Source organism: Ursus maritimus, unplaced genomic scaffold (genome assembly GCF_017311325.1).
Source record: "Ursus maritimus isolate PB19 unplaced genomic scaffold, ASM1731132v1 scaffold_12, whole genome shotgun sequence".
Classification (NCBI taxonomy): domain Eukaryota; kingdom Metazoa; phylum Chordata; class Mammalia; order Carnivora; family Ursidae; genus Ursus; species Ursus maritimus.
Window position 1 is genome coordinate 69842813 of NW_024423564.1, and position 24088 is coordinate 69866900.

The window sequence follows — 24088 nt, forward strand, 5'->3', positions numbered from 1 at the left end:
CACTATTGCCTCTGCTCATGGCCAACTTCTACTCAGTCTTCAGGCTGAAATGTCATTTCTCTGAGACGGCATCCCAAACCACTCCTCCCTTCACACTTCTTAACAGTCAAGTAAGAACCCCTTTTAAGCACTCATTCACTCTGTAGTTTTCCTTTGCAGCCCTCATTATAATTCAATGTTTGTTTACTCCATTAAAATAGGAGACATGTCTGTCTTACACTGCTTGGCATCCACCCTGATACTTAGCACAATTCTGAGTCCACAGTAGCACTCATAAAATATTTTAAATATCTGATGAATGAATGATTTCTTAAATCTGACTCTGCCCAATTTTTTTCTCTTGAGATTGTAACAACCTCTAAAAGTCAGTCACTTTTCTGCCCAGTGGCAGAACCCTTCACTCCCCTTACTCTGTGAGATAAAATTTTCAGAAATGCAAATCAAGAACTTAACACATGCTTAACTTTTGGCTGAATGAGACTCCCACAAGTATGCGTCTTGACTCTAAGCTACTACAGATCCGCACTGATCAATACGGCAGCCACTACCAAACGGGGCTACTGAGAACCTGAAATGATGCTAGTCCGATAGTGCAGAATGAGATGTGCTGTTAAGTGTAAAATACATGCTGGATTTTAAAAATTTGGTACAAAAAAGAATGATAAATATCTCATAATTTTAAATATTTATCACATGTTGAAATGGTAATATTTTGGAAATGTAGAGTTAAATAAAATACATTACTAAAATTGATTTCATTTGTTTCTTTTTACCATTTTAAATGTGGCTGCTAGAAAATTTACATATATGGCTTGCATTAGATTTCTACCCTTTTTTTTTTAAGATTTATTTATTTATTTATTTATTGAGGGGGATTTATTGAAGATTTATTTATTTTTGAGGGGGCAGAGAGAGGGAGAGAAAGCATCTTAAGCAGACTCCCCGCTGAATGTGGAGCCTGACCTGGGGCTGTTCTCATGACCCTGACATCATGACCTGAGCAGAAATCAAGAGTCAGATGCTTAACCAACTGAGCCCACAACGATGTTTTAGACTACCTGACTAAAAGGTATGTTGTATTTCCCTACAACGTCCCCCCATTTCCTCTCATCTTAATCCTTAAGGAGATGCTCAAATTCTTTCAGTCTTTCTCAATATTGGTATTTCTTTTTTTTTTTTTTTTGTTCCTTTTTGTTTTTTTTTTTTTTGAGGTTTCAGATTCTCTGGTTTATTTATTTATTTTTTTTAATGATTTTTTATTATGTTATGTTAGTCACCATACAGTACATCCCCGGTTTCCGATGTCAATATTGGTATTTCAGATGCATGGGCTATTCCACCATCCCTGTGGAACATGTCTGATTCTTTTATTTTTCTAAAGATTTATTTATTTATTTGAGAGGGGAAAGGGAAGAGGGAGAGGGAGAGAGAATCTCAAGCAGACTCCCTCCCAATGTGGGACTCAGTCTCACGACCCCGAGATCATGACCTGGGCTGAAACCAAGAGCTCAACTGACTGAGCCACCCAGGCGCCCCATCTGATTCTTTTAAGCAGCACAAGGTTTCCTACTTAATCTTGGGTCTCATCACATCAAATCCCAACAAACTGGAGATTTGCCATCCTGTGACTACGTTATTATACTAAAAATCACGATGGTTAAAAACGTAAGATCTGGAGCCAAGCCACCTGTTTGGGAGTCCTGCCTCTACTACTTACTAGTTGTGTAACCATGTTACTCTGGTGAGCTCTGTGCCTCAATTTTCCCAACTGAAAGATGGAGATGATAAATACGTCTATGGATGAGAGCACTAATTGATATTGGTAAAGTGCTGAGAATGGTGCCCAGCATGCAGTAAGCATTCAATAAGTAATGACTACTATTTATGTCATTATACACACCCTTCACCCTTCCCACCTACTCATATACTCTCTTAGAACACTGGGCACCTCTTCTAGTGATGTTCTTTCCAAATCTGATAGATTTTATGCTCAGATCTTCTAACTTCAAAACTCTGCTACTCCCCTGACTGAGTAGCACTTGGGTAAGGTGCTTAACCTCCTTCAGTTTTCAGTTTCCTTAACTGTAAATGAGAACGGGTATTGCCACCTTCCCTTCCTTGCACAAGTTTGAATAACATCATGTAGGTATAAGTTCCTTGCATTAACGCTAACGGATGCCTCATACACATTTTCTGGTTTAATACGTAAAGTTCTCACAACACACCATAAGACAGGTATTTTATGAAGAAAGAAACAGGATCCCGACAGTCAAGACTTGCCCAAAGTTGCACGGATAGCTAAACAGCAGAGCCAATGTTGGGACGAGGTTTCACTCCGAGTCAAATGTTTTTTCACGAAACCAAAGCTGCTCCCTACGTGCACGAGCGCTACAACTAAATTAATTCATGCTGTTTACGGCATTCCCATGTTTGGAGAAATGCATAAGCCAGCTAAGTAGGTCTATTGCCGAGCTGCCCACGGAAATTGCAGCAGAAATCACACCACAGGTTTTGTTAGTATCATTATTAAGACCAAGAATCCGAGAGCCCCAGGGTCGGCGACGTGTCTGAAATCTCAATAAACAAAACAAAGTGACGGGTTTCTGCTCCAGCCCCCCCTGAGGAAACTGCGGGCAGCGGGGAGGAGGTTCACTTGTCGGGCCCTCGGGGCTGGGCCGATCCCTACCCAGGCCACTCAGCCCGGCCGCCCCCAGACCAGGAGGAGGCCGCCGCCGCCGCCGCCGCGCCGGGCCGCCGGACCCTCCGCCTCAGGGCTCGAGGCCCAGCGCCCAGCGTTGCGCCCGCCCGCCCCTCACCTCCGGCTCCGGGCGCTCCGAGGCCATCACACATCCCTCCCGCGCCGGCCCGGGCCAGAGAAGATGCTCCGCTCGTGACCCCTGACCCGACTACTGGAGCCCCGCAGGAACCGGAAGTGAGTGGGAGGGCCGAGTTCTGAGTTTTCTGATTGGCGGACGAAGCCCTCTCAGAGCGGCTCGCAGATTTGGCAACCGGAAGGGGAAGTCTTTGCCGCCGCCGCCGCCGCCGGCGCTGCCGCCGCAATGCAGGTGAGAGCGGGGGTTGGGGCTGTTGACCGCTAGCTAGCTAGGTTCAGGTAACAGGACTGAGAGTGGGCTGGTCGAGTAGAGTGAGGAATTGGGGCTGAGAGGAGAGGGCAGAGCCCGTAGTTGACCGGTAAGGGCCCGCAGGATGGGGAGGCACAGCAGACTGGAGGGGGGGTGGGGCCCATTTGGCAGGAGCCTTTGGCCGAGTCGCAAGCGAGGAGGCCCCGCGGATTTACGGGGATGCACGAAGGCATCAGGCTACTGTAATCTGGGAAGGTTGAAATGCAGCCCAAGGAAGACGGCTCAAGAAAGTGGCGGGTTGGCTCAGGCCCCGGCCTAGGCTGTTGGATTGACGCTGTTGGATGCAGACCTAACAAGGGATCTGGAATTGGAGAGAAGCCTGAGGGGTGAAGGAATTGCGGGGGGAGGGGGGAGAGGGTGGCTGAAAGCTGAGCTAAGTATAATCTGAGGCTGTGGGTGGAACCTAGGATCAAGGCTCACGTCATATAGATTGGTGAGTTTGTAAGACGATTTTGCATCATTCTTCGCAGCCTGAGCTGTTAGTTGTTAAGGATGAAGAAATGAAGTAAAACTGGAGACCACAGATGGGAGGGAAAATGTGTGCAGACACGTCAACATTTAAAATTGTTTCTCTGGTGCCTAGGAGCGTGCGCATTTTTTTGTTTTTCACTTGCCACTTACTTTCTTGCTCCTGGTTGGCTGTCAGTAATGTTTATAAGTTGACTAAGCTTGTGAAAGGGACACAGGAATATTGGCACAGAGATAAAATGAGTGCTGATTAATTCAGCAAAAAGAAGTTTGAAAACATCAAATGCTGAGGGTAAAGACAAAGGGGGGGAGGTTGGGGGGCAGTGGTGGTACAAGCCTGGTACTCAGGGAAACCTTCATGTGTGGGTAGGTTTCCCAGAGATTATGTTATTGGCAGGAACTGCCAGGCTCACAAGGCAGATTGTAGTACAGGAGAAGCTGAAATACATATGCTGCAGAGGTGCACAAAAGGTAATAAAGCCCAGGCATCAGGTCTGGTGAAAATGTCTCAAAGAGAGAGTATGGAGTGTTTCCAATGCAGAGAAAAGCCAGACATGAATTAGGAGATGATGAGGGAAAGGAGGAATCGAGGTCAGGCAAATGGATTGAAAGGTCTAAGGGTTGATACTGTCTGTAACCCAAATACCAAAGATAGAAAACAACCTGGCTGTCCTGCGCCAGGGAGGTCCTGTGTTATTTGACTAGTTTTGCATACTGTCATCCTGGCTTTTCAGCCTTCCTCTGTATGTGTCATACTCACGGCTATCTGGGTAACCAACCTGTTCCTATTGGTGCAGAGGGAGGAGAAGCAGCTTGAGGCATCATTAGATGCACTGCTGAGTCAAGTGGCTGATCTGAAGAACTCACTGGGGAGTTTCATTTATAAGTTGGAGAACGAGTATGACCGGCTGACCTGGTAAGGGTTGCCAGGGCAAGCTGAGGAGGGCTCCATGGGTGTGGGGGGAGGAGGGGCAGACCTCCTGGTAGATAGGACATCGCCAGTGATGTCACAACTTATCACTTGGCAAACATCTTTTGATTGGAAAGAGCTGGGTTTCCCAGCATTTAACCAGTGAAGTTTGTCCTGGTGCCACTGTGGCGAGGAAGTAGAGGAATGCCCAGTTTCCCAACCCAAGTTCTTTCTAGCTTTTGATTCTCACCCTTTGACTTCTCTGGGAGGAGGTACTCCCTCAGTGGGTCCTCCCACTACAGTAGAATCCAGTGTTCATCCTGGATCTCTTACTACAGATATTGCTGAGTCTTTTAGGTCCACCCTACTCTGGAAGTGTGGATCCTATTTTCAGGCCTGAGAGGAAGCTTTTACACAGTTTCTGAATGTTTAGTGATAGGTACAGCTGTGGTTCTTATTTCGCCACTGGTCCTCACCCCATTCAAAGAATGAACTGCCTTATTTCTCCACCTGTGTCAGAAACTCAAAGTGTGTCTCTCTTTCCTAACCCCATAATCCTAACTCCACAATCCCAAGCCAGTCTGGTTCCTGCCCAGTCCAGCTGTAGTGCTATGAGTCTTTTTGGGGTGAGCCTGGGTGTTCCTAGTCTGAAGGACCCCTCCAAGGCTACTTTACTGAGAACATTCTGATACCTTCTTATCACCACCAGGCCCTCTGTCCTGGACAGCTTTGCCTTGCTCTCTGGACAGCTGAACACTTTGAACAAGGTCTTGAAGCATGAAAAGACACCACTGTTCCGTAACCAGGTCATCATCCCTCTCGTGCTGTCCCCAGACCGCGATGAAGATCTCATGGTAAGAGGAGGAGAAGGGTACAACATGGGAAATTAAAGTCTTAGATGAGGACTTAGAGCACAGATGTTGCTTGGTTATTTTAGAAGTTCTGAATGTGTAGTGTGTGGCAATAAGAAAGCAAGGGCTGCATTTTGGAGGCTTTGCTTTTTTTCCTTCTGGAGTTGGGGAGCCTTTCCCAAGTAGTGCCAAATAAACCCGAGGCCTGTGTCACTAAGGCAAGGACCTTTCTCCTCCAATACCTATTTTTAGCAAAAAGTATGTTCTTTTGTGAGTTTGTCTACTTTGGCATTTTATTAAAATGTAGCAAAGGGAAACTTGCCTCTAGGTCTGGTAGAAACAGAAGTGTGAGGAGACAGAAATGAAGCAGGGAGTAAGGGCAAGAGTGTCCTAGGAAGCTAGACTCTATGTCAGGTGGTGTTTTCCCGGAAAATGTACCATTTGCCTCTGGAAGGAACTGTGTATATCAGGCCAGACTGAATCTGCTTGAATCGCGTAGGAGGATCTATCCAATCTGTGTGTTACAGCGGCAGACTGAAGGACGAGTGCCTGTTTTCAGCCATGAGGTGGTCCCTGACCATCTGAGAACCAAGCCGGACCCCGAGGTTGAAGAGCAGGAGAAGCAGCTCACAACGGATGCGGCCCGCATCGGTGCTGACGCAGCTCAGGTTGGACCGCGTCGCTGCCCACCTGTACCCCCCCAACCTCTGGGGTCCCATCACGAGAAGCTAGACGTTGCCATTTGTGTCTGGTGGGCACACACAGTTGGTTACACATAAGTTGCCCCTGGAAGAGCCCAAGGAAGAAACTTGACCACACTCATTTCTTGTTTGCCCTGATCTCTGCACAAATGTGTGTGTGTTACAGAAGCAGATCCAGAGCTTGAATAAAATGTGTTCAAACCTTCTGGAGAAAATCAGCAAAGAGGAACGGGAATCGGAGAGTGGAGGTACGGAGGGATTGGCGGCGACACGGAGAAGGGAAAGAGGGAGAAGATCGCTGGGATGGGAGTGGTCGTTTTGGTGGTGGTGAAGTGAGGACGGAAGACCGAACTGCTTAGGAGAGGGACACGTCCATTCTGTTCGCCGTGTGTGCTTAGGGCTAGCCCTGGAGCAGGTGGAGGAAATGGGCAAAATGAGAGGGGAGAATTCCAAGATAGCTGTGGGGGGTCTCCGGGGGCTCTTCCTTTGGGCTCCCGGTGAGTGTGGATGCTGCTGAGCCCTGGTGCTCCGAGCCCCGGGGATCATCCTGGTCTTCCTGCTGCTAGCTTCAGTCCAGGGTCAGAGGCATACTTCAGGCTCCTCACTTCACCTTTTCCTTCAGGTCTCCGGCCAAACAAGCAGACCTTTAACCCTGCAGACACCAATGCCTTAGTAGCCGCTGTGGCCTTTGGAAAGGGGCTGTCTAACTGGAGACCTTCAGGCAGCAGTGGTCCTGGCCAGCCGGGCCAGCCTGGAGCTGGGACAATCCTTGCAGGAGCCTCAGGATTACAGCAGGTGCAGATGGCGGGAGCTCCAGGCCAGCAGCAGCCGCTGCTCAGTGGGGTGCAGATGGCTCAAGCCGGTCAAACAGGTAAGGTGGAGGGAAGGACATGGTAGCAGGCCTTGAGCATGGAAGTAGGAATAAGCTGGATTGTCTGAGCCTCCAACATCCCAGAGCTGGAGATTTTCTCCTTTCTTCTTGGCTCAGACCCAGAAAACAATTTTTGAGGAGTAAAAATCTTTGAAACTCTGTAGCAGGCACCAGAGAAAGGAAGAACTTGGAGCAGCAGAAGCTGTACCTCCCACCCCATCTTAAAGCTCTGTCTCAGCTACCCTTCTGTGCCATTTTCTCTGGACACTGGGTGTGCTGTTAGGGTCTTTTCTTAGAGGGACCGACAGTCTTAAGACCGTTCAGTAGGTGTGCTGAGAATTGACAAACGGGCAAGCTCCGTGTACTCTTTTCTTTGTATCCTGTCTCTCCTGCTTACTGTTAATAGTTACAAGAACAGTTTGGAGGAGTTCAGATGGACGAAGCTAGAAGAGGTATTTTTTTTCAAAGCTGTCCAGGAAAAGGAACAGTTACAATAAGAAAAAACCTATTTTTTTTACCTGTGACATTAAATGGGGTCTAGCTGTCTTTTCCAGGAGTAGCTGAGCAGGAGACAGCTGGGGTGTGTTTTGAGCCCTCCTACCATCAGCCCTTTCCTCCCAGACACCTGCAGGGAGAGGGCTGGTCAAGATCCACACCTCTCATCTTTGCTACCCAGGGTCAGAGGCCACAGAGGTTCTGAGGTGATAGAGCGAGGGGGTGGCAGAAGGGAACCTGGGAGACCACCTCTCTGATTTATCATAATAGTCTTACCATGCTTCAAGCGTCTTTTTTTTTTTTTTTCAAAGATTTCATTTATTTATTTGACAGAGAGAGAGAGACAGCCAGCGAGAGAGGGAACACAAGCAGGGGGAGTGGGAGAGGAAGAAGCAGGCTCATAGCGGAGGAGCCTGATGTGGGGCTCGATCCCATAACGCTGGGATCATGCCCTGAGCCGAAGGCAGACGCTTAACCGCTGTGCCACCCAGGCGCCCCTCAAGCGTCTTTCTTATGTTCCTTTTAGGGAAAATGCCAAGTGGAATAAAAACCAACATCAAGTCAGCTTCAATGCATCCCTACCAGCGGTGAGTGTGGCCGGCAACCTCCACTCCCAGGTGCCCCTTGCAGAGCTGGGCAGTGAAATCGCGTTTTGCCCAAAGCTGAACTAGGTGGGTCCAATAAAGAGAACATGGGCTTTCAGCACCAGACAGGTCCCAGCTCTACCACTGACTAGCTGAGTGACCTTGGGCAAGTGACCTAATTTTCCTCAGTCTGTTTTCTTGTTTGTAAATGGTGATGATACCTACCTCATAGGGTTGTTGTGAGAATTAAAATGAGAAAATGAATGTAAAACACTTAGTACAGTCTATGAAATGACGGGTATTCAATAAATGACAGTTTCTACAGCCACTTCTCCCCACTGCCCTCCTCAGTCCTGGATCCAGAACTTAGTGGCATCTGACGCTGCTTCCCGTCAGTGGTGAGCTATTGGACTCAAGATCACGGACAGCTCTGTTCTCTTTGAAACCTGTGCTTATTTTGTGCGGCCAGAAACTGTCACAGCCTCTGTATGTCCTTAGAGGCATGAGGGCTCTTCAGGCCCACCCCTCCCCACCCCCCGGTTCCATCCTGGCCATCTCTCCGCGCTGTGGGCAGCGAAGCTTCTGGGCTGGGTCAAACGGTCCACCTGCAGCTCTGGTGAAGTGTGGGCCTGCTCTCCTCCTCCTCTCCTCTGAGAAGCCGGTTCAGCTCTTACCCGGGAAATAGTCACAAAGTTCCCTATCCTTTACCCTACCCCATACACATGAAAGAAGATGTTGAAGGTCCAGTAGGTGGGGGCTTCCCAGAAAGTTGCTCTTCTAGGTAGGATTGTGTGAGAAAGGGATTTTCTTAGCACGTGAAGAAGCCCTTTCTTCCCTGGACTCATTTTTCTTACTTTAGAGGGAGAGGGGAATTACACTTCACACCATCTTTCTTCAGGGTTTAGCTGTCCTCATAATAGTGCCTAGTTCCTAGATTCCAGCCAGGATGCCTTTCCTCCAGTCCAATGAAACTCAAGTAAGAGCCAGATTGCTGGTGGGTGGGGACAGCCACCAGGACCGTTGCCTGCTTTGCATAAAGCCGAAGAGCAGTGTGAGTCTGGTCTGCACTTACGCAGCCTTTCTTGGTGCTCCTTTGCAGGCAGGGGCAGGGTCTGAGTCAGGGGAAGACCAAAGGGTTTCTCTGAATAAAGTTTTTTAAATTGATGGCAACCATGTCAGTGTTAGCTGACAGTGATTTATGAGAGAGCTATATAGAGATCAGAGACCGTAGGTCAGAGACTTTCAAAGTTGCTGCAAGGCAATTCTGATTTGTTCTCCATAAAACATTTTCTAGCCTCACTTAGCTTTGATCTAAAAATCCTGAGTGGTATGAGGAGGGCCCACTCATACCTTCCAGCTGCCTTCTTTCTGTTCTCTCCTGTCACACAGCAGTACTTGGGCATTTGTTTGGTGCCGGGCCAAATGCTGCCAGGCCGTGGCAGCAAAGGACTGGAAAAGTGGTCCCCAATGTCACATCCATTCCTGCTCCATCGAGACAAGAGATGGTCTCCACAGAGTTCAGTGGTCATAGCACACAACAGCATGGGGAGTCCTGTTATCAGCTCTGAGGCAATGCCAGACCTTTCCCCCACTTCAGCAGACCTGTCTATTGCTCTGTCAAGTGTTCCTTATGTCCTTACCCTATTTCTCCCGGCTGGAAGTGTCAGAGCGAACTGCCATATTGGATAAAGTTCAAGTTGTACGTCTCTAAAACCCCTGAAGCAGCTTTTGGTGACTGCTGTCCTTCATTCCACCAGAAGATTCCCTCCACTGAGAGGCCCCAACCCCGTTTCTTTGTTTTCTCAGACTAATACTACCTTCATTCCCACCATGATATTTGAGGTGGAAATGTCCTCCTCCCCAACAGCAACATGTGCAGGACCTCACCTACATCTTGGGCCCTTATGCAAACATTCCTTCCTCTGGAGGCACTCACATCTCTATATTCTTTACTCTGGAAACACATGTTCTCATTTCTGACCCCTTCCAACCCCCACATCCTCTGGAGTACCCACACCTATGTAGCATCGCCAACTTTGGGACCCATAGAACCCAGCAAATGCCCCAGTGGAAAGTATCTCCCTCCCCTCACACATACATTCCCTCCATTCCCTCAGGCGCAAATATATATGGCGCTTCCTTTGAAGAGGAGGACGTGAGGTGCTTCCTTGCTCAGATTTAGGATTTGTAAAAGATGGCTCCCTCACTCTACTTTGGTGGTATTCCTCTGTTTCTGACTGCTCTGTTTTGTCTGGGGACGTGTTTTCTCCTCCTCTCAGGGCCTCTGGAGAATGAGATTAGGCCATTGTTTCCTGGGATTATGCCTAGGATGGAGAAAGAAGCACTGTGAAACCGTGAGATCTTTCTACAGCGCAGAGTTCACCCTGCTGATGGCAGGAGTTTACTTAATCTCCATCAGCATGACCACCATTGCCTGGGACCGCTCCATCTCCAGGCCTGCCCTGTGGCTAGAACTCTGTCATTGTTGACCCTCCCTTTTACTCATACCCCAGTCACCCCTTTCTCTACCCCTTCTGAGGTCTACTCCTGCCCTACCTAGCCAACTTTACTTAAGCTTGCTACTTTCTTGTGAAACAGCCACTGTTGATAGGCCGTAGCCAAGTGCTCCTTCCGGTTCTGTAATGGGCTCTGGCTTGGGAACTGAGCTGGAGGTGTAGATTGCCCACCTCCTGTCCTGCTCTCAGGGGGGCGGCTGGTCTCTGCAGGAACGCCCTAATGCAAGGCTGGTCCCTTTTCCACCCCATTCTCACCTCCCCCAGGCAGCTGGGAACAACCTCTCTCTTTGTTTGAACTGCTTGTACAGAATAATCCTCCTTACGGACAATGTATTCTCTGTGCCTGTGGACATAGGAGCCGTGTGAGCTGATCCCAGCACCAGGCAGGACGGAGGCTGAATCCTTCCAAACGCCCACCCTGGGTCAACTCCTGATTACTGTCCAGAGAAATTACTAAGGGATATACGTTGACCTACTGGCTAAATCCAGAATTTTTTCAGTGCTCTTCTTACTTGATCTCCATGGCGTTTCATAGTGCTGACCAGTTCCTTTTCATTTCTTTCTCCTCTGACCGGTCCTTTTCTGCAGCTTTTGGCCTTCTTTCCCTCTGCCCGCTGTCCCTGTAACCACCACTTTTATTTTCAGCTCACCGCTCTCTGCCCCTAGGACCCGTAGGTACCTCAGATTCTGAATGTTCAAGTCCAGTCATCCTTCCCTCTGAACCTGTTGTGGTTTTTTTTTTTTTTTTTTTTTTTTTTTTGCTTTCCCTAATTTCCTGGGTGTGACCTAGGCCGAGACTATGGAAGCCATCCTTAGCCTTTCCCTCCCAGCCCCCCATGACCCAGTCAGGTGCCAAATCCTATCTGTTCTGGCTCCCTAATATCTATCTATCCTGCCCTGCATTTTAGGCCCTGGCCCTCTTTCCCTAAAAGTGATGTTCAGACTCCCTGTCTCCCACTCTGACCCATCTTTGATGTGGCTGCCAGGTCTTTCTAAACTGCTGATGAGATCACATTGCTCCTTTGATTAAAATCCTTTTGATAGTTCCTTCCCCATGTTTCTCAAACTGGAGTCCACACACCTGGCAGGTTGGTGGCAATCCAGGATCCAATCACCCCGGAACACTCATTTTCTTGAGGGTAAGTAATTTAAACAGAGGACACAAAATTATCTCATATGCATTATTAGGAGAAAATAGACTTCCAGGAATTCCTCCTAGTCTGAAGGGGTTCAGAGTAAGCCACCAGATTTCCTGGGGGATATTTCTTTGTGTCTTTTTTGCCATTACATTTACTTCACTGAAAAATTTGGAAAAATGTCTCAGATTTCCTGGAAAGGCAAGTAAGATTCTGTGCAGTCTGGCCCCCTGACGTCTCCTGACTTAGTTTCTTTATTGTCCTGCCGCCCACTCTGTTCCTGAGCCATACAAGCTGCTTGAAGTTTCCCGAAAGGAGCAGACTTTCTAGCCTCCGTTCCTTTAGTCCCACCATTCCCTCTGCAAGTAACATTTTGTCCATCGTTCTGTCTGATGAATATCCAATCATCTTTCAAAATTCAGCCCGTGAGCCACTCCTCTGTGAAGCTTTCCGACAACCCAGTGCAGGCACAACTCAGTGCCACTCTAAGTAAGTAAGGTCAGTTACCTCCTCTTTTATGCTCTTTATTGTCCCCCAGGTTCAAGCACCCTGAACTTGGGGTTTGAATTCCAGTTCATCTACCTGGGAACGAGGTGATCTTTGGCATGAAGTGTGTGTGTCTGGCATACTCTAGCATCGGCCCGTCATAAACACTGTGAATGCTAGCTGCTACTATTCTCAGTAGTGGTGTGGTGTGAGTTAGTTGACTTGGGGCAGAGAGAGTAATGTAGCATTTTGGTTAAAAGAGCAGGTTCAGACTGCCTAGGTTCAAATCCTAGCTGTGCCACTTACTAGCCGTGTGGCTCGGGAAAGTTAATTTACCTCTGTGCCTCAGTTTCCTTATTCCTGGGGATGATGATATCAGTGGCTATATTGTAGGGCTGCTCTGATGTTTCAATAGGTTAATACGCAGTGAAGTGCTCAGAGTAGTGCCTGACGATAAAAGCTGGATAAATATTCGCTATCCTCAGGGTTGTGTCTAGAACTCTGCTGGCAGTAATTGTTGCTTAAACCAATGATCGATCAGTCCCTTTAGGAGGAGCTAACTTCTTCCTCCCTCTGCACCTTGTCTATGCTGACGTCACGCTCAACCTCAGGAGCTCAGCCTTCTGAGAGATCCTTTGCGCACATTGCATCCCCCACGGCGTCCCTTCAGAACCGAAGGCAGAGCATTTTTTACCTGGTGTGATACGTCATTCTTGAATCTAGTTTTGTGAATTTTTTTTTCTCCCACTTAGTTGATGCCCATACTCTTCCATAAAAGCCTAGTTTGGTCTCTTAAATTGTGTCATTTTGCTCTGAGGCCAAATGATAAGCTCCGTCACCTGAAATGTTCTTTGTCCTCCCTCCTAAACTGTATCTTCTGTCCAAACCAGTTGAAGGCTCAGTTCCACAGTCAGCCTACAGTTCTGTCCCTAAAGGGGGCCCTACACCACGCACAGATCTCTCCGTGCAGCCGTGATGAGTTCCCTCCTCGTTCATCTGTGATTACCAGGTCTGGGCTCAGGGCTTCACGGGCTGCTGTTGTAGTTCCCCGGGCATCACAGATCGGAGCGTGTGCTTGCCTCTTTTCACGCTCACCATCTGTCCCATAGGCCTTGTTGTGTCATGGCAGCTCCGTGGTTCTTGCCACCAAGCCTGAAGTACTCTCAGCTGGAGCCAGGACCTGGGAGTCAGGCGCTGTGTCCCACCTCCACTGCTGACAGAGGCTCTGCCCTCTCCTTGGACTGTCTGCCTCTCTTTTTCCTGCTTCCGGGCCCCTTGTTCATCTAGTGAATAACATCCTTCCAGTGTCACCTACTCCTATCACGTCTTTACCTCCTCCTTCCCTGTACACTCGACTGTTCTTCAATTATACCTCATCTGGACACATCCATTGTGTGGCCTGAGGCAAGTTACCTCACTTCCAAGAACCTCAGTTTCCACCTCTGTGAAATGGGATTATAGCCCAGACCTCAAAAGGGTACCTTCAACTGAACATATTTAAAACTAAAGTGAAACCTGTAAGTAGCTCATAATTTTCTACAGGGTGAAGTCCGAACTTTTTATTTTTATTTTATTTTTTAAGAGTTTGTTTATTTGACAGCGAGAGAGAGAACAAGTGGGGGGAGTGGCAGGCAGAGGGAGAAGCAGGCTTCCCGCTGGAGCAAGGAGCCTGATGTGGGGACTTGATCCCAGGACCCCGGGATCATGACCTGAGCCGAAGGCAGACATTTAACTGACGGAGCCACCCAGGCGCCCCTAAAGTCCAGACTTCTTAGAAGGGCATAAAAGGCCCTTGAGGTATAGTCAGCACTCAAATGCTAACTACTGTTCTCTTCCACTACTGTCTCCTGAGCAATTTCATTTTTTATTGCATTGTGGTATATTAGACTGCTTTGATTATAGCACATTACCATTAAACTAGCCTAACCAAAAACAAAGAAAGGGGAACCCGATTGTATTTGGGTTATTCGGGTGGAGGGCTGAAGGGTGACTGGCTACAGGTGGGCTCAGGGGCTCGGAGGTCTGAGGCTCTCTGTCTCTGTTTCTGCATTCTGTAGCAGTAGGGCTCATCTCGCGCAGGAACTCTTGATTGTTCTTGCTTGGATTCTGGCCTGTTAGGAGCTCGAATTGGGGGAAGTGGGGAGAACAACCATGATTAACAGGCCAATGGAGTGGGGGCAGGAATTCCTTAAAGGAAATGAAAGCAAGGGGCTGGGAAAGTGAGCTCTCACAGTCCACTTTATGTGATTTCAGAGAATCCTTACCTTTTTTTTTTCCTCGAGCCCTGTCCATCCTTCTAAACGTACAGAACTGTGTTTAAGATTGCCTGCTGAATGTGCTATCTTACTTCACATTCCAGATGTCCCCAGATGCATTCATTTCCTCCATTCTGCTCCACCGGAGTTATCCAGCATGACCACCTTCCTGTCAATTCTGTGTCCTCTCTCTGCTCTATCCTCTCAGGCCTTCTGTGCGTCACACCTGTGCGTTGTAGATGGCCTCCCAGCTGGCTCCCCTTCCTCTCCGTTCCTCCTGGTGAGATACCATATTGTCCCCAGGTTTGTCCTTCTGAAGAACAAGGGGGATCATACCAACCCCTTTCTTTAAAATTCTTAGGGATGCCCCCAAACAAACAAAACTCCTCATTCTTTCATTCAAACCACTTCATGATTGGGGACCAACCAACTTTTTTACCTCCTTGCCTACGAGGGCCTCTCATGCAGCGTGTGGTTTGGCCGAGCAGAATCAGGCGTAGCAATTCCCTGCACCTGTGCTGTGCTTTCCTCCTTCCATCCCTTTGTCCCCACTTTCCCTCAGCCTGGAACACCTGTGTTGCTTCTGCCTTACTTGCCATGTGACCTTGAGAAAAATCCATCACCCTTTCTGATTCAGTGCTTTCCGTCCATGAAGGGGCGATAATAGCAGTTACAGGAGTGAACCATATGGACACATGGAAAGCAGCTCTTAGGGCCACATTCTTGCCAGAGGAAGTATTGAATAATAAGCTGCGCTTCTCTCTTCCCCTTTTGGCCTTTCTCAACTCATCCTCCAGATCTGGCTAACTCTCTTTCCTTCATCTTGATCACCTCCCCTGGTTTGTCCCCGAACCAAAAGTCTCCCCTTTTCTCTCTCCACAGCTTTTTCTGCAGGTTCTATCACAGCCCTCTTCCCCTACCTGAGTTTCTTTAGTTCTGTTCAGTGAGCACTGAATGCTACCCGCAGTGTGTAGGCATTGGCTACCCACGGACAGATGTGATGAATGTTTGCACGCAGTCTCTCCCTTCTGCCAGCTCCGGTTCCTTCAGTGGAGGCCTCAGCCTTAGGTGGAGGACACTAACTGGCTGGCGAAGGCCCAAGGATATGCAGAAGGATTAACTGACAACCCCTCCCCTCTCTTCACTCCCCTGTCCTCACAGACTCAGCCCTCCCCCCAACTCTGCCTGGCGACTATGGAGAAAGTGTGTTTTGTCCTTTATGGGATGGGAAAGGGAGAAGCCCCCGGGAGACTACTTCCATTTCTCCCTGCCACTCCTGGTGTCCGTTAGCCTGGACCCGCAGTTCCTATCGTTTTTAGCTGACTCCCCGCGTCTCCCATGCTCTGTCCCCTCCGCTGCTCCACTGTTAGCCCGCCTGCTCATACACACACAGGCATGCCTTTGTCCAGTCGTTCCTCATTCCCATTCCTGCTTCTTTGATCCCAGTTCCTTTTAACTTTTCCGCTGAACCATGTAAGTCCTCAGATAATCATGGGAACGGAGTTGTTTGCGTTCACATGGTTGGTGGTTTTCAGACTGAACCCTCGCAGAAAGTACGTCTGTGGTTTATCTTCTGGGGAATGAGGGTGGAGAAGGGCCCCCGAGAGAGCAGTGAGTGACCAGTCAGACAGGGTGGGACCCTGGGGGGGGAGTCACCTCACTTCCAGTTAGGAAGGTTCCATGAAGGAGGGGGAAGTTTAGCTTTTGGACTGGGGATTCTTCCCCTGCACCCCCCTCCCCAACACCTGGCCTTCATCCTTATCAAGCCTGTGAGTTCCTGGACGCCTTCGGTTTCTCCAGTTTATCAGCCTGCCCCTTCTAACCCAGCTTCTCCGCAGGCCCCAGACGACCTCCTTCACTCCCAGTCCCCTGACAAATTTGCCCTTCTTTTCCGTACATGTCAGTCTGTGAGGTGTTCTCCTTCGCCAAAGGCTAATCCCCCCGTGTGTACGCTGGATCCCACTGTCTCCTTCCACAGCACACGTAAACATGCACAGGCCTCTTCCCGTTAAAAACAGCCGTTAGAATCAATCTGAAGGTGAGAGCCAGACATTGATATTTTAAAAGCTCCCCAGGTGATTGTGTGCAGCCAGGGCTGAAAAACATAAACAGAACAAAATCCACACTTCTTACCGTGGCATTCAGGGCTCTATGTAAACTGACTCCTGTTCATGTGTCCTGCCCTGACCTCTGCTGTCTGAGCTGGAGCCACTCCGAACTACCCAGAGCCCCCCCAACCTGCCACATCTCTTGCCTCTGTGCCTTACACTCATGCGTCCCTCTGCCTGGAATGCATTTCCCTGCTTTCTAGAAAGTGTCCTTCAACGTTTAGCTTAGTGTCCTTTCTGTGAAGCCTTCAAGAACTCACCCCCACCCTGGAGTAGGGTGCCTCCCCTCGGTGCTTTCATAAGCCTCTGCGTTTATCTCTGTGGGAACACTCACCACATGCTAACTATGATTGGTCTCCTTGACGTCTGTCTCCTCCTCTAGACTGCGAGTGTTTTGCAGGAAACCCAGAGCCGTGGAGATGCCATTTGGTAGGACATGGGGCCAGGTGATGTCCATCAGAGATGCTTTCTCCCAGGAACAGGACAGGAACTGAGCGAAGTGAGTCTTGGTGCGTGTTCATTCGTGTAGTCAACCTCAACTGAGGGCCTGCTGTGCTCATTTCCCACCGGGGCCCAGGTGAATAAGTGGGTAGTTGAAGTTCCCTGCCTCTACTACGTTTGACCTCTGGGACCGCCCATCCTGTCTGGTCGTCTGCTTTGTTCGGGTCTCATTTGTCCCTAGATGGGTACCGACTCCAGAACCTCTCATTAGAGCTCTCAGAGCAGTGTGTGCACACTGAGCGCGTAGGAAGGATCTGTTGAACCAATGCTCATGAGTCCGCACACAAGACTGACGTACTGGTTATCGGCAGTGGTATGTGCTTGACGTCGTGGTTGCCTCCCACCCTGTATGAAGCAGGGCCGAGTGCTGTGCGTGGGCCAGCTCCTCCTCTCTTCGCGAGGATGAGGGAGGCGCCGTCGTGCCTGTTTTATAGACGTTCGGCAACTTGCAGAAGGTCACGCAGGTGCTCACTGGAAGATGTAAACTCAGGCCTGTGGAGTCGGGTGACCCCAAAGTATACCTGGAACACATTAGGCTTTCAACAAATAATTATGGACTCAAGGGAGACTGCCACCGCCCGGGAAGTAGAAAGCCGCCTGAATTCTCACCATTCTCCCCGCCTGACTCTGGGCCCCTCGCCCTCTTGCCTTTCTCGCAGTCTCATTTATTCTCATATTCACTCCACAAACATTAGGAAAAGGATCAAATGGGCCAGCCACTGGGCCAGGTGCAAGAGATACAGAGACGACTAACACGTGCCTCTGGCTGAGAGGAACTGAAGAGTCGGGGAGGTTGCGCTAATTGCATCGCTGTAGGATTGCAGGGGCCGGCAGGGGAGGAGCGGTTACTACCTGGGAGGGCTGTGTGTACCTTGTATGGAGCCAGGGGACTAAGCTTGGAGGGGTGGGAGTGTGTGAAAGATGTAGACATCCTTAGGGAACAGTTAAAGCCTAGCACAGGAGAGTAACAGGTAGAGTGGGAGGCTGAGGGCCAGGTCAGGGAGGCCTTAGTGCTAGAAGGCTAAGAAATTTGAGCCTTTTGAATTCTCCTGCCATTTCCTTTCTGGATCATAGCTCTAGTTTGGCTCTGACCGCTTACCTCTAAGACGAAACTCCTACATGGCTACATCCCACCATTTATGAACATATTTCTCCCAAACCACTGTCTCTTCTGAATCCCCTTTCCGTCCACATTTACACCGTCTGGTCCGACAAGCAGTCATTGGGTCACTGTACGCAAAGCACCGCTCCAGGAGCCGCTGGGCTGCACATCTCATTCCGCTCAAACTTCGTCCTCACCCCAGTTCAGTCTAGTGGGTGAGCGTGTGGAGCTGGGAGCGCAGTGCAGGAAGCTGGGTAGACAGCTAAGTATGGAGAGTCAGTCCACCTGGCTTGGGGACATCTCCAGTGTCTGCCACTCCCATCCCATCAGTTGCCAAAGCTTCTTAGGTCAGGCTGTTAGTTCTCACCTGGTCTGCCTCAATAACCTCATCGCCCTGGCTGCCAGAGTGACGCGACAGCTAGCCAGTAAACCCCGCGCCCGGACACCAGCATCTGCCTCCTTCACCCATGTGTCACTAGCACTTACACAGGCTTGCACATGGTAGGTGCTCAATAAATATTTGATCACACAGGCCTGATTGTAGCCACCGCAGGAATCCTCACTGTTTCTCCTCTGCTTCCAGAATAAAACCAAACTGCCCGGGTTGGCCTTCAAGCCCTACTACATTCAGCCACAGTTGTCCTCACTTCCCTTTTTTTCCTTTCAATACCTTCAAGGCCCGTTTAACCAGTGATTCACTGTTCCTGCCCCGGGCCACTAGTCCTCTTAGCAATTCCTAACGCCAGGGCTCAGCCAAGTTCACCGGCTGGTCAAGAAGGCTTTCTGGCCCAGCTGCTCCCTGGGGCTGAGACCTCCCTGCTACCCCAGACCAGCCCGGAGCACACACGTGCTACCTACCGCCCAACCCTCCCACCTCCCTCTGGAGAGAGAGCCCTGGAGGAAAGGAACTTTCCGCAGCGTCCCAAGGTGGGTGGGCCTGCCACAAACAGAAGATGTGTTGGTCGCGCTGGCAGGCAGTCACCGGAGGTCCCAGAAGGACACAGTGTCAGGAAGAAGTCAGGTGCCTCTCCGGCGGGCGAGGGCCGGCCCAGGGCGACCCGATGGAGGCGGGCTGCCCGATGCCTAGGGAAAGGGTGGGGAGTCCGGGCTGGGCGTGCTTCCTGCCCCGGAATCTGGCGGCCCGCCCCTGCGCCCGCCCCTCGGGCCGAGCGAAGTCGGGGCCAATCAGCAGGCGCCCCCCGCCCGGCCCGCCCCGTCCCCCTCTGGTGACAGAAAGTCGGCCCAGCAGATGAGGAAGTGGCAGGCAGGCTGGCCCTGGGGACTTCTCTCTGGCCCTGCTCCCTCCGAGCCCTTCACTGCTGCCCGCCTGGCCCCCCACTGGTGAGTCTGGACCTTCCACGGGCGGGCTGTTCACGTGCCCGGGCACCGTGCCCGCTTGGCCCTGCCCTGCCCTGCCCAGCCTGTGGGCGAGGCTGTTCCCGGGACCGTGGGTGGGAGGTCCCAGCTCTCTGGGGCCGGGCCTGGCCAGCAGCCTCCCTCCGATGCCGGCCCCTATTTGCTTAAACCTAGGCCTTCCACCACCTCCGGGTCTTGCCCCTCTATGCCTCTTACCCTCCCTCTGCCTTGCTCCCAGCTCTTCTCGCCTCCCTTCCCCTCCCCCCTCCTTTGCCTGTCTCCTTTTCCCTTCCATCCATCTTAAAGGAAGGAAGCTCCCGCCTGAGTTCCCCTGCGAGGGACACACCCAGTGCTCCTCAAGCAGGGGGAGAGGTCCTTTCCAGAGCCTGGAGCCACTCCTGACCTCCAGGGTGCAGGAGTGTTTGGGAGGGGGTGAACTTGAGGTGGTGGCTGAGAGCGAGCGGGAGAGATAACCAGCTGGCAGGCTCACATGGGTCAGGGAGGAGCTGTGTGTGTGAGCGCAGGCCGCTGCCAGGTAGGCCCCACCACAGGACAGGCGGCCAGCGGGGTCCGATTGTGAATGAATGAATGGCTGTTGTCGTCCGTGAAAGAGATCTGTGTGCATGACCGAAGGCAGGTGTGTCTGAATGTGGGGAGGGTGATTTTATGTTCATTCATCTCTAAGTGGGGTGTCTGAGTTTATGTCTGTGACCACATTTCCCTGTGACTCACGTACGTGTGAGTAAAGCTGCGTGTGGGCCCGGGAGTGTGAGCGCGAGCATTTGCACATGGTGCAGGACCAGGGAAGGCGGCCATGTGAGTGGTTTGGGTGTGTTGCCAGTGGGAATGGAGTTAGGAGTGGGTCTGAGTATCAAAAACTCTGCATGCCAAAGTCCACGGGGGCTTGCTTGGGTGGTGTGTCAGGGGGGGTGGTGAATGTCAGCAGGGGGTGTGTGGGCCCTGCGTGTAGTGTACTCAGGTGTGCCAGCCCTGGGTCGGCCTGTCCTTGGTGCTGGGGAGAGCTGTGCGAGAGGGAGGGCTTGGGCCCTGACCATGGTGGGGGCGGTTGGGGTCCCCATGGAGGCTGCAAGAGCATCCGTGGGTTGTGTGCCCAGGTGAGTGTGTGAGGGGTACGTGGACGGCCTCGGTGGAGGTGAGCGACGTGTATATTCCTGTGCCTGCACGGCTAGGGGGCACCTGGCATGCTAGAATGCAGGCAGTTCCCAGGCCATCTGCTGCCCTGGCTGGCTGGGGAGTGCCTTGCCCCTCTGGGACAGCCTTGGCATCCCAGGCTCTCCTGGGTCTGGGCCTCCCCCGACATTCCTTCAGGTTCTGAGAGGGAGAGGGCCTAGCTCATTAGGACCCTCCCTAAGGGAGGGGAAGATTCCTGAGACCTCCCCCACTCACCCACCTCCTCACATGCCACTGGCCTCCCTGCCCCTCCCAGGGAGAGAAGGGTGATTGTACCCATCCTGAAGCAGGACCAACTGAGAATCTATGGCTAGTTTAGGAGAAGATGCTGGGTGTGGGTTTTCAGCAGTTCTCTCTGGGCCAAGGCTAGGGCTGGAGCCCCGCGAGGTTTCTCGCTCAAAACTAAGCTAGAACCTTAGCTCATGTGGCCATCCGGGGTGGGTGGGTGGTGAGTCCCATGCTTCACTCTTGGCTTTCTCAATCCTGGTGGGTCCTGCTCCTCCGGGCCCTGACCTGTGGCCTGGACCCGCCCTCCACCCCAAGCGCAGGGCAGCGGGGGCGGGTGGAGGGCGGGGCGCTCCCAGATCTAGTCAGACAGGTGGAGCCGCCGGGGCAGGAGTCTCAAAGAACCAGGCTCCGGAGAGGAAGGGCAGGAGGGGAGTGCCGGAGAGGAGGGGAGCGGGGAGCGGAGAGCGGAGAGAGTCGCTGGAGGTGAGAGCCTGGGGAGGGCAGAAGAGAGGAGCAACGGGCAGGGGTGGGGGGAGTCTTCCCGGGAGCTGAGAGCTTCCTGAAGGTGGATTGGAGCGGTCGGAGGGGAGGATCCCTGGGGAGAAAAGAGAGGTGGGAGACTGGCTGGGAAGGGAGAGGCGGTCATTCTGGAGAGGAGAGGCAAGAGTCTCCGGAAGGAGACCACAACTGGAGAGTTCACCATTGGAGAGGGGAGGTGAGGTCGGGTGGTAGGAATCTGGGTGGCGGAGCAGGGAGTGAGGGGGGCGAGTGAGGTGCGGAGAGGGGGGCGGAACAGCCCTTCCCAGCAGGCAGGATGTGGGGAAGCCGTGCCTCCTGCCCCCAGTCCCCAGCCGTTCCTTCCTCACTCTTCTGTCCTTTCTGCAAGGTGTCGGGAGTTGTCTCATCTGGTCTGTGTCCTGTCTGTGGGTCAGGGGTGGGATGGGGGCATAGCCAGCCCTGACACCCATGGCCCCCCATGCCTCCCCAGATTCCTTAGCCAGGATGGAGGCGGTCGTGAACTTGTACCAGGAGATGATGACGTACGCGGGTAAGATGCTGTCCTCCCTCCTGCCCCGGGATCCCTGGATCTAGGACTGTCTCCTGCTGGAGAGTCCCTGCAAACCCCTTGACCCTCTGTGACCCGACGCCATGCCTGTACACCTGGTGGGGGCCGCTTGGTCCCTGTGACTCTTCCTGACTCCTTGACCCTTATCCACAGATCCTCGGATCCAGGGCTACCCTCTGATGGGGTCCCCCCTGCTAATGACCTCCATCCTCCTGACCTACGTGTACTTCGTGCTCTCCCTCGGGCCCCGCATCATGGCCAATCGGAAGCCCTTCCAGCTCCGGGGCTTCATGATTGTCTACAACTTCTCACTGGTGGCGCTCTCCCTCTACATTGTCTATGAGGTGGGCCCCTGGGATGCCTAGGTTTCATTCCTGCTGGCAGGAGAAGGGGCAGGCCTTGGGGTCAGAGCATGGCATCTCCTTTCCAGAGAGGCTCAGATCCATTTCTTCAGCTAGATAGCAGGAGGGATTGGGCAGGGTGGATCTCTGGTGGTCCAATCCACACCCCTTCCTAGTTCTTGATGTCTGGCTGGTTGACTACCTACACCTGGCGCTGCGATCCCGTGGACTATTCTAACAGCCCGGAGGCACTAAGGGTAAGTGGGGGCGGAGTGGGGGGAGCTAGGTTATAACACCCTGGGGATAGCAGTTTGGCTGTGACCTGGGCTCATGGGCCAGTTCAGGGAAGTTGGTGGAGTAGTGTGGGGGTCCTCAGGCTGCCTGACTTCTTGCAGATGGTTCAAGTGGCCTGGCTCTTCCTCTTCTCCAAGTTCATCGAGCTGATGGACACGGTGAGTGGTTATAGGAGATCCGAGGATGCTGGGGGGAGAAAGGAGAGGCCCTGGCTCTCAATCCCAGTTCCCTACTCTTCTCAGGTGATCTTCATTCTCCGGAAAAAAGATGGACAGGTGACCTTCCTACATGTCTTCCACCACTCAGTGCTTCCCTGGAGCTGGTGGTGGGGGGTAAAAATCGCCCCGGGTGAGTGGTGAAGGCCACTGCGGGAAGAGGGGCAGGCACTGAGGACCAGCAGCTCGACTCTCCTGACCCTGTTCATTGTCCCGACAGGAGGAATGGGCTCTTTCCACGCCATGATCAACTCCTGTGTGCATGTGGTCATGTACCTGTACTATGGCTTGTCCGCCCTCGGCCCGGTCGCTCAGCCCTACTTGTGGTGGAAAAAGCACATGACAGCCATCCAGCTGGTGAGGGGCCTGGCCCGTAACCACCCCCAGCCTTCCTGGTCTGGATCCTGCCTTTACTAAGCCTGCCTCACCTTTGACCCCATGCCTCCACATTCCACATTTGGTCTTTGTCCGCCACCTCCCCTGTCCCCTGACCCCTTTCTCATTCTAGATCCAGTTCGTCCTGGTCTCGCTGCACATCTCGCAGTACTACTTCCTGCCCCGCTGTGACTACCAGTACCCCACCATCATTCACCTCATCTGGGTGTATGGCACCATCTTCTTCGTGCTCTTCTCCAATTTCTGGTACCACTCCTACACCAAGGGCAAGCGGCTGCCCCGTGTGCTTCAGCAGAACGGAGCTCCAGGTACCACCAAAGTCAAGGCCAACTGAGAAGCGTGGCCTCGCCAGGTGCCCACCTAAGTGCCTCAGGACTGCGCCTTGGGCAGCATCTGACTTCTCCCCGCCGACACCAGTGACCTGTGACCAGGGCCTGTGCGGTCAGGACTGAGCAGGGGACAGGCCCTCCCCTTCCCACGGCTGGTACACAGGGGACCACGGCTTCCGCTCCTCGCCCCCTTCTCCCGGCCAGCTCCAAGGACATGGGCTCATGCCACTCCAGAGCTGGGGGCTGAAAGGGCTGGACGCTACTCCCCCTCCCTGCCTTCAGCTTGGGAGAGGAGCACTCAGGACTGGCCCCCGCCAGGGTCTTGTGGCCTTTTTCCTCACACTGAAGAGGTCAGCAATAATCCGTCACTGTGGACCCAGGATCCCTCCTTCCCTACCCCACACTGAAGCAGAAGCTTCTCGGCCAAAGGTCAGGGTGGGTGGGGGGCCTGGGAATACAGCCTGTGGCGGCTGCTCACTCACTTAGGTCTTCATTAAAAGTGACAGAGGAAACCACCGAGGCTGCGTGTGTACGTGTGTGAACGG

At 52.0% G+C, this 24088-nt stretch overlaps 3 protein-coding genes and 1 long non-coding RNA gene across 5 annotated transcripts in view; 2 read left to right on the forward strand and 2 right to left on the reverse strand.

The window, feature by feature from the left end:
• The window catches only part of SZT2 (SZT2 subunit of KICSTOR complex), a 51081-nt gene extending 48129 nt beyond the window's left edge, over positions 1-2952 (reverse strand). Inside the window, exon 1 of the mRNA XM_040627415.1 lies at positions 2817-2952. Within this exon, the coding sequence (XP_040483349.1) occupies positions 2817-2843 (27 nt within the window). The 5' untranslated portion in view covers positions 2844-2952. The remainder of the gene's footprint in view (positions 1-2816) is intronic.
• Positions 2953-2994: 42 nt separating this feature from the next.
• On the forward strand, positions 2995-8347 carry MED8 (mediator complex subunit 8). 2 transcript variants are annotated; one of them, XM_008699326.2, is made up of 7 exons: positions 2995-3065; positions 4409-4527; positions 5231-5375; positions 5900-6040; positions 6240-6321; positions 6696-6944; positions 7966-8347. In XM_008699326.2, the coding sequence occupies exons 1-7, from the start codon at positions 3060-3062 to the stop codon at positions 8028-8030; spliced, it is 807 nt and encodes a 268-aa protein (XP_008697548.1). In that variant the 5' UTR covers positions 2995-3059; the 3' UTR covers positions 8031-8347. The 2 variants fall into 2 exon arrangements, with proteins under 2 accessions (XP_008697548.1, XP_040483348.1); XM_040627414.1 differs by lacking the exons at positions 2995-3065; positions 4409-4527 and having other exon boundaries at positions 5237-5375; positions 5872-6040.
• Positions 8348-8474: 127 nt separating this feature from the next.
• LOC103670812 lies at positions 8475-16987 on the reverse strand. Its single transcript, XR_570678.2, has 3 exons — positions 16859-16987; positions 16314-16511; positions 8475-14693 (listed from the first exon to the last, which is right to left on the reverse strand). It is a non-coding gene; the product is annotated as an uncharacterized LOC103670812 (long non-coding RNA).
• Positions 16988-19336: 2349 nt separating this feature from the next.
• Positions 19337-24058, forward strand: ELOVL1 (ELOVL fatty acid elongase 1). Its single transcript, XM_040627413.1, has 8 exons — positions 19337-19468; positions 21891-21950; positions 22122-22312; positions 22486-22566; positions 22705-22761; positions 22846-22951; positions 23039-23175; positions 23327-24058. The coding sequence occupies exons 2-8, from the start codon at positions 21905-21907 to the stop codon at positions 23546-23548; spliced, it is 840 nt and encodes a 279-aa protein (XP_040483347.1). The 5' UTR covers positions 19337-19468; positions 21891-21904; the 3' UTR covers positions 23549-24058.
• The last annotated feature ends 30 nt before the right edge of the window (positions 24059-24088 follow it).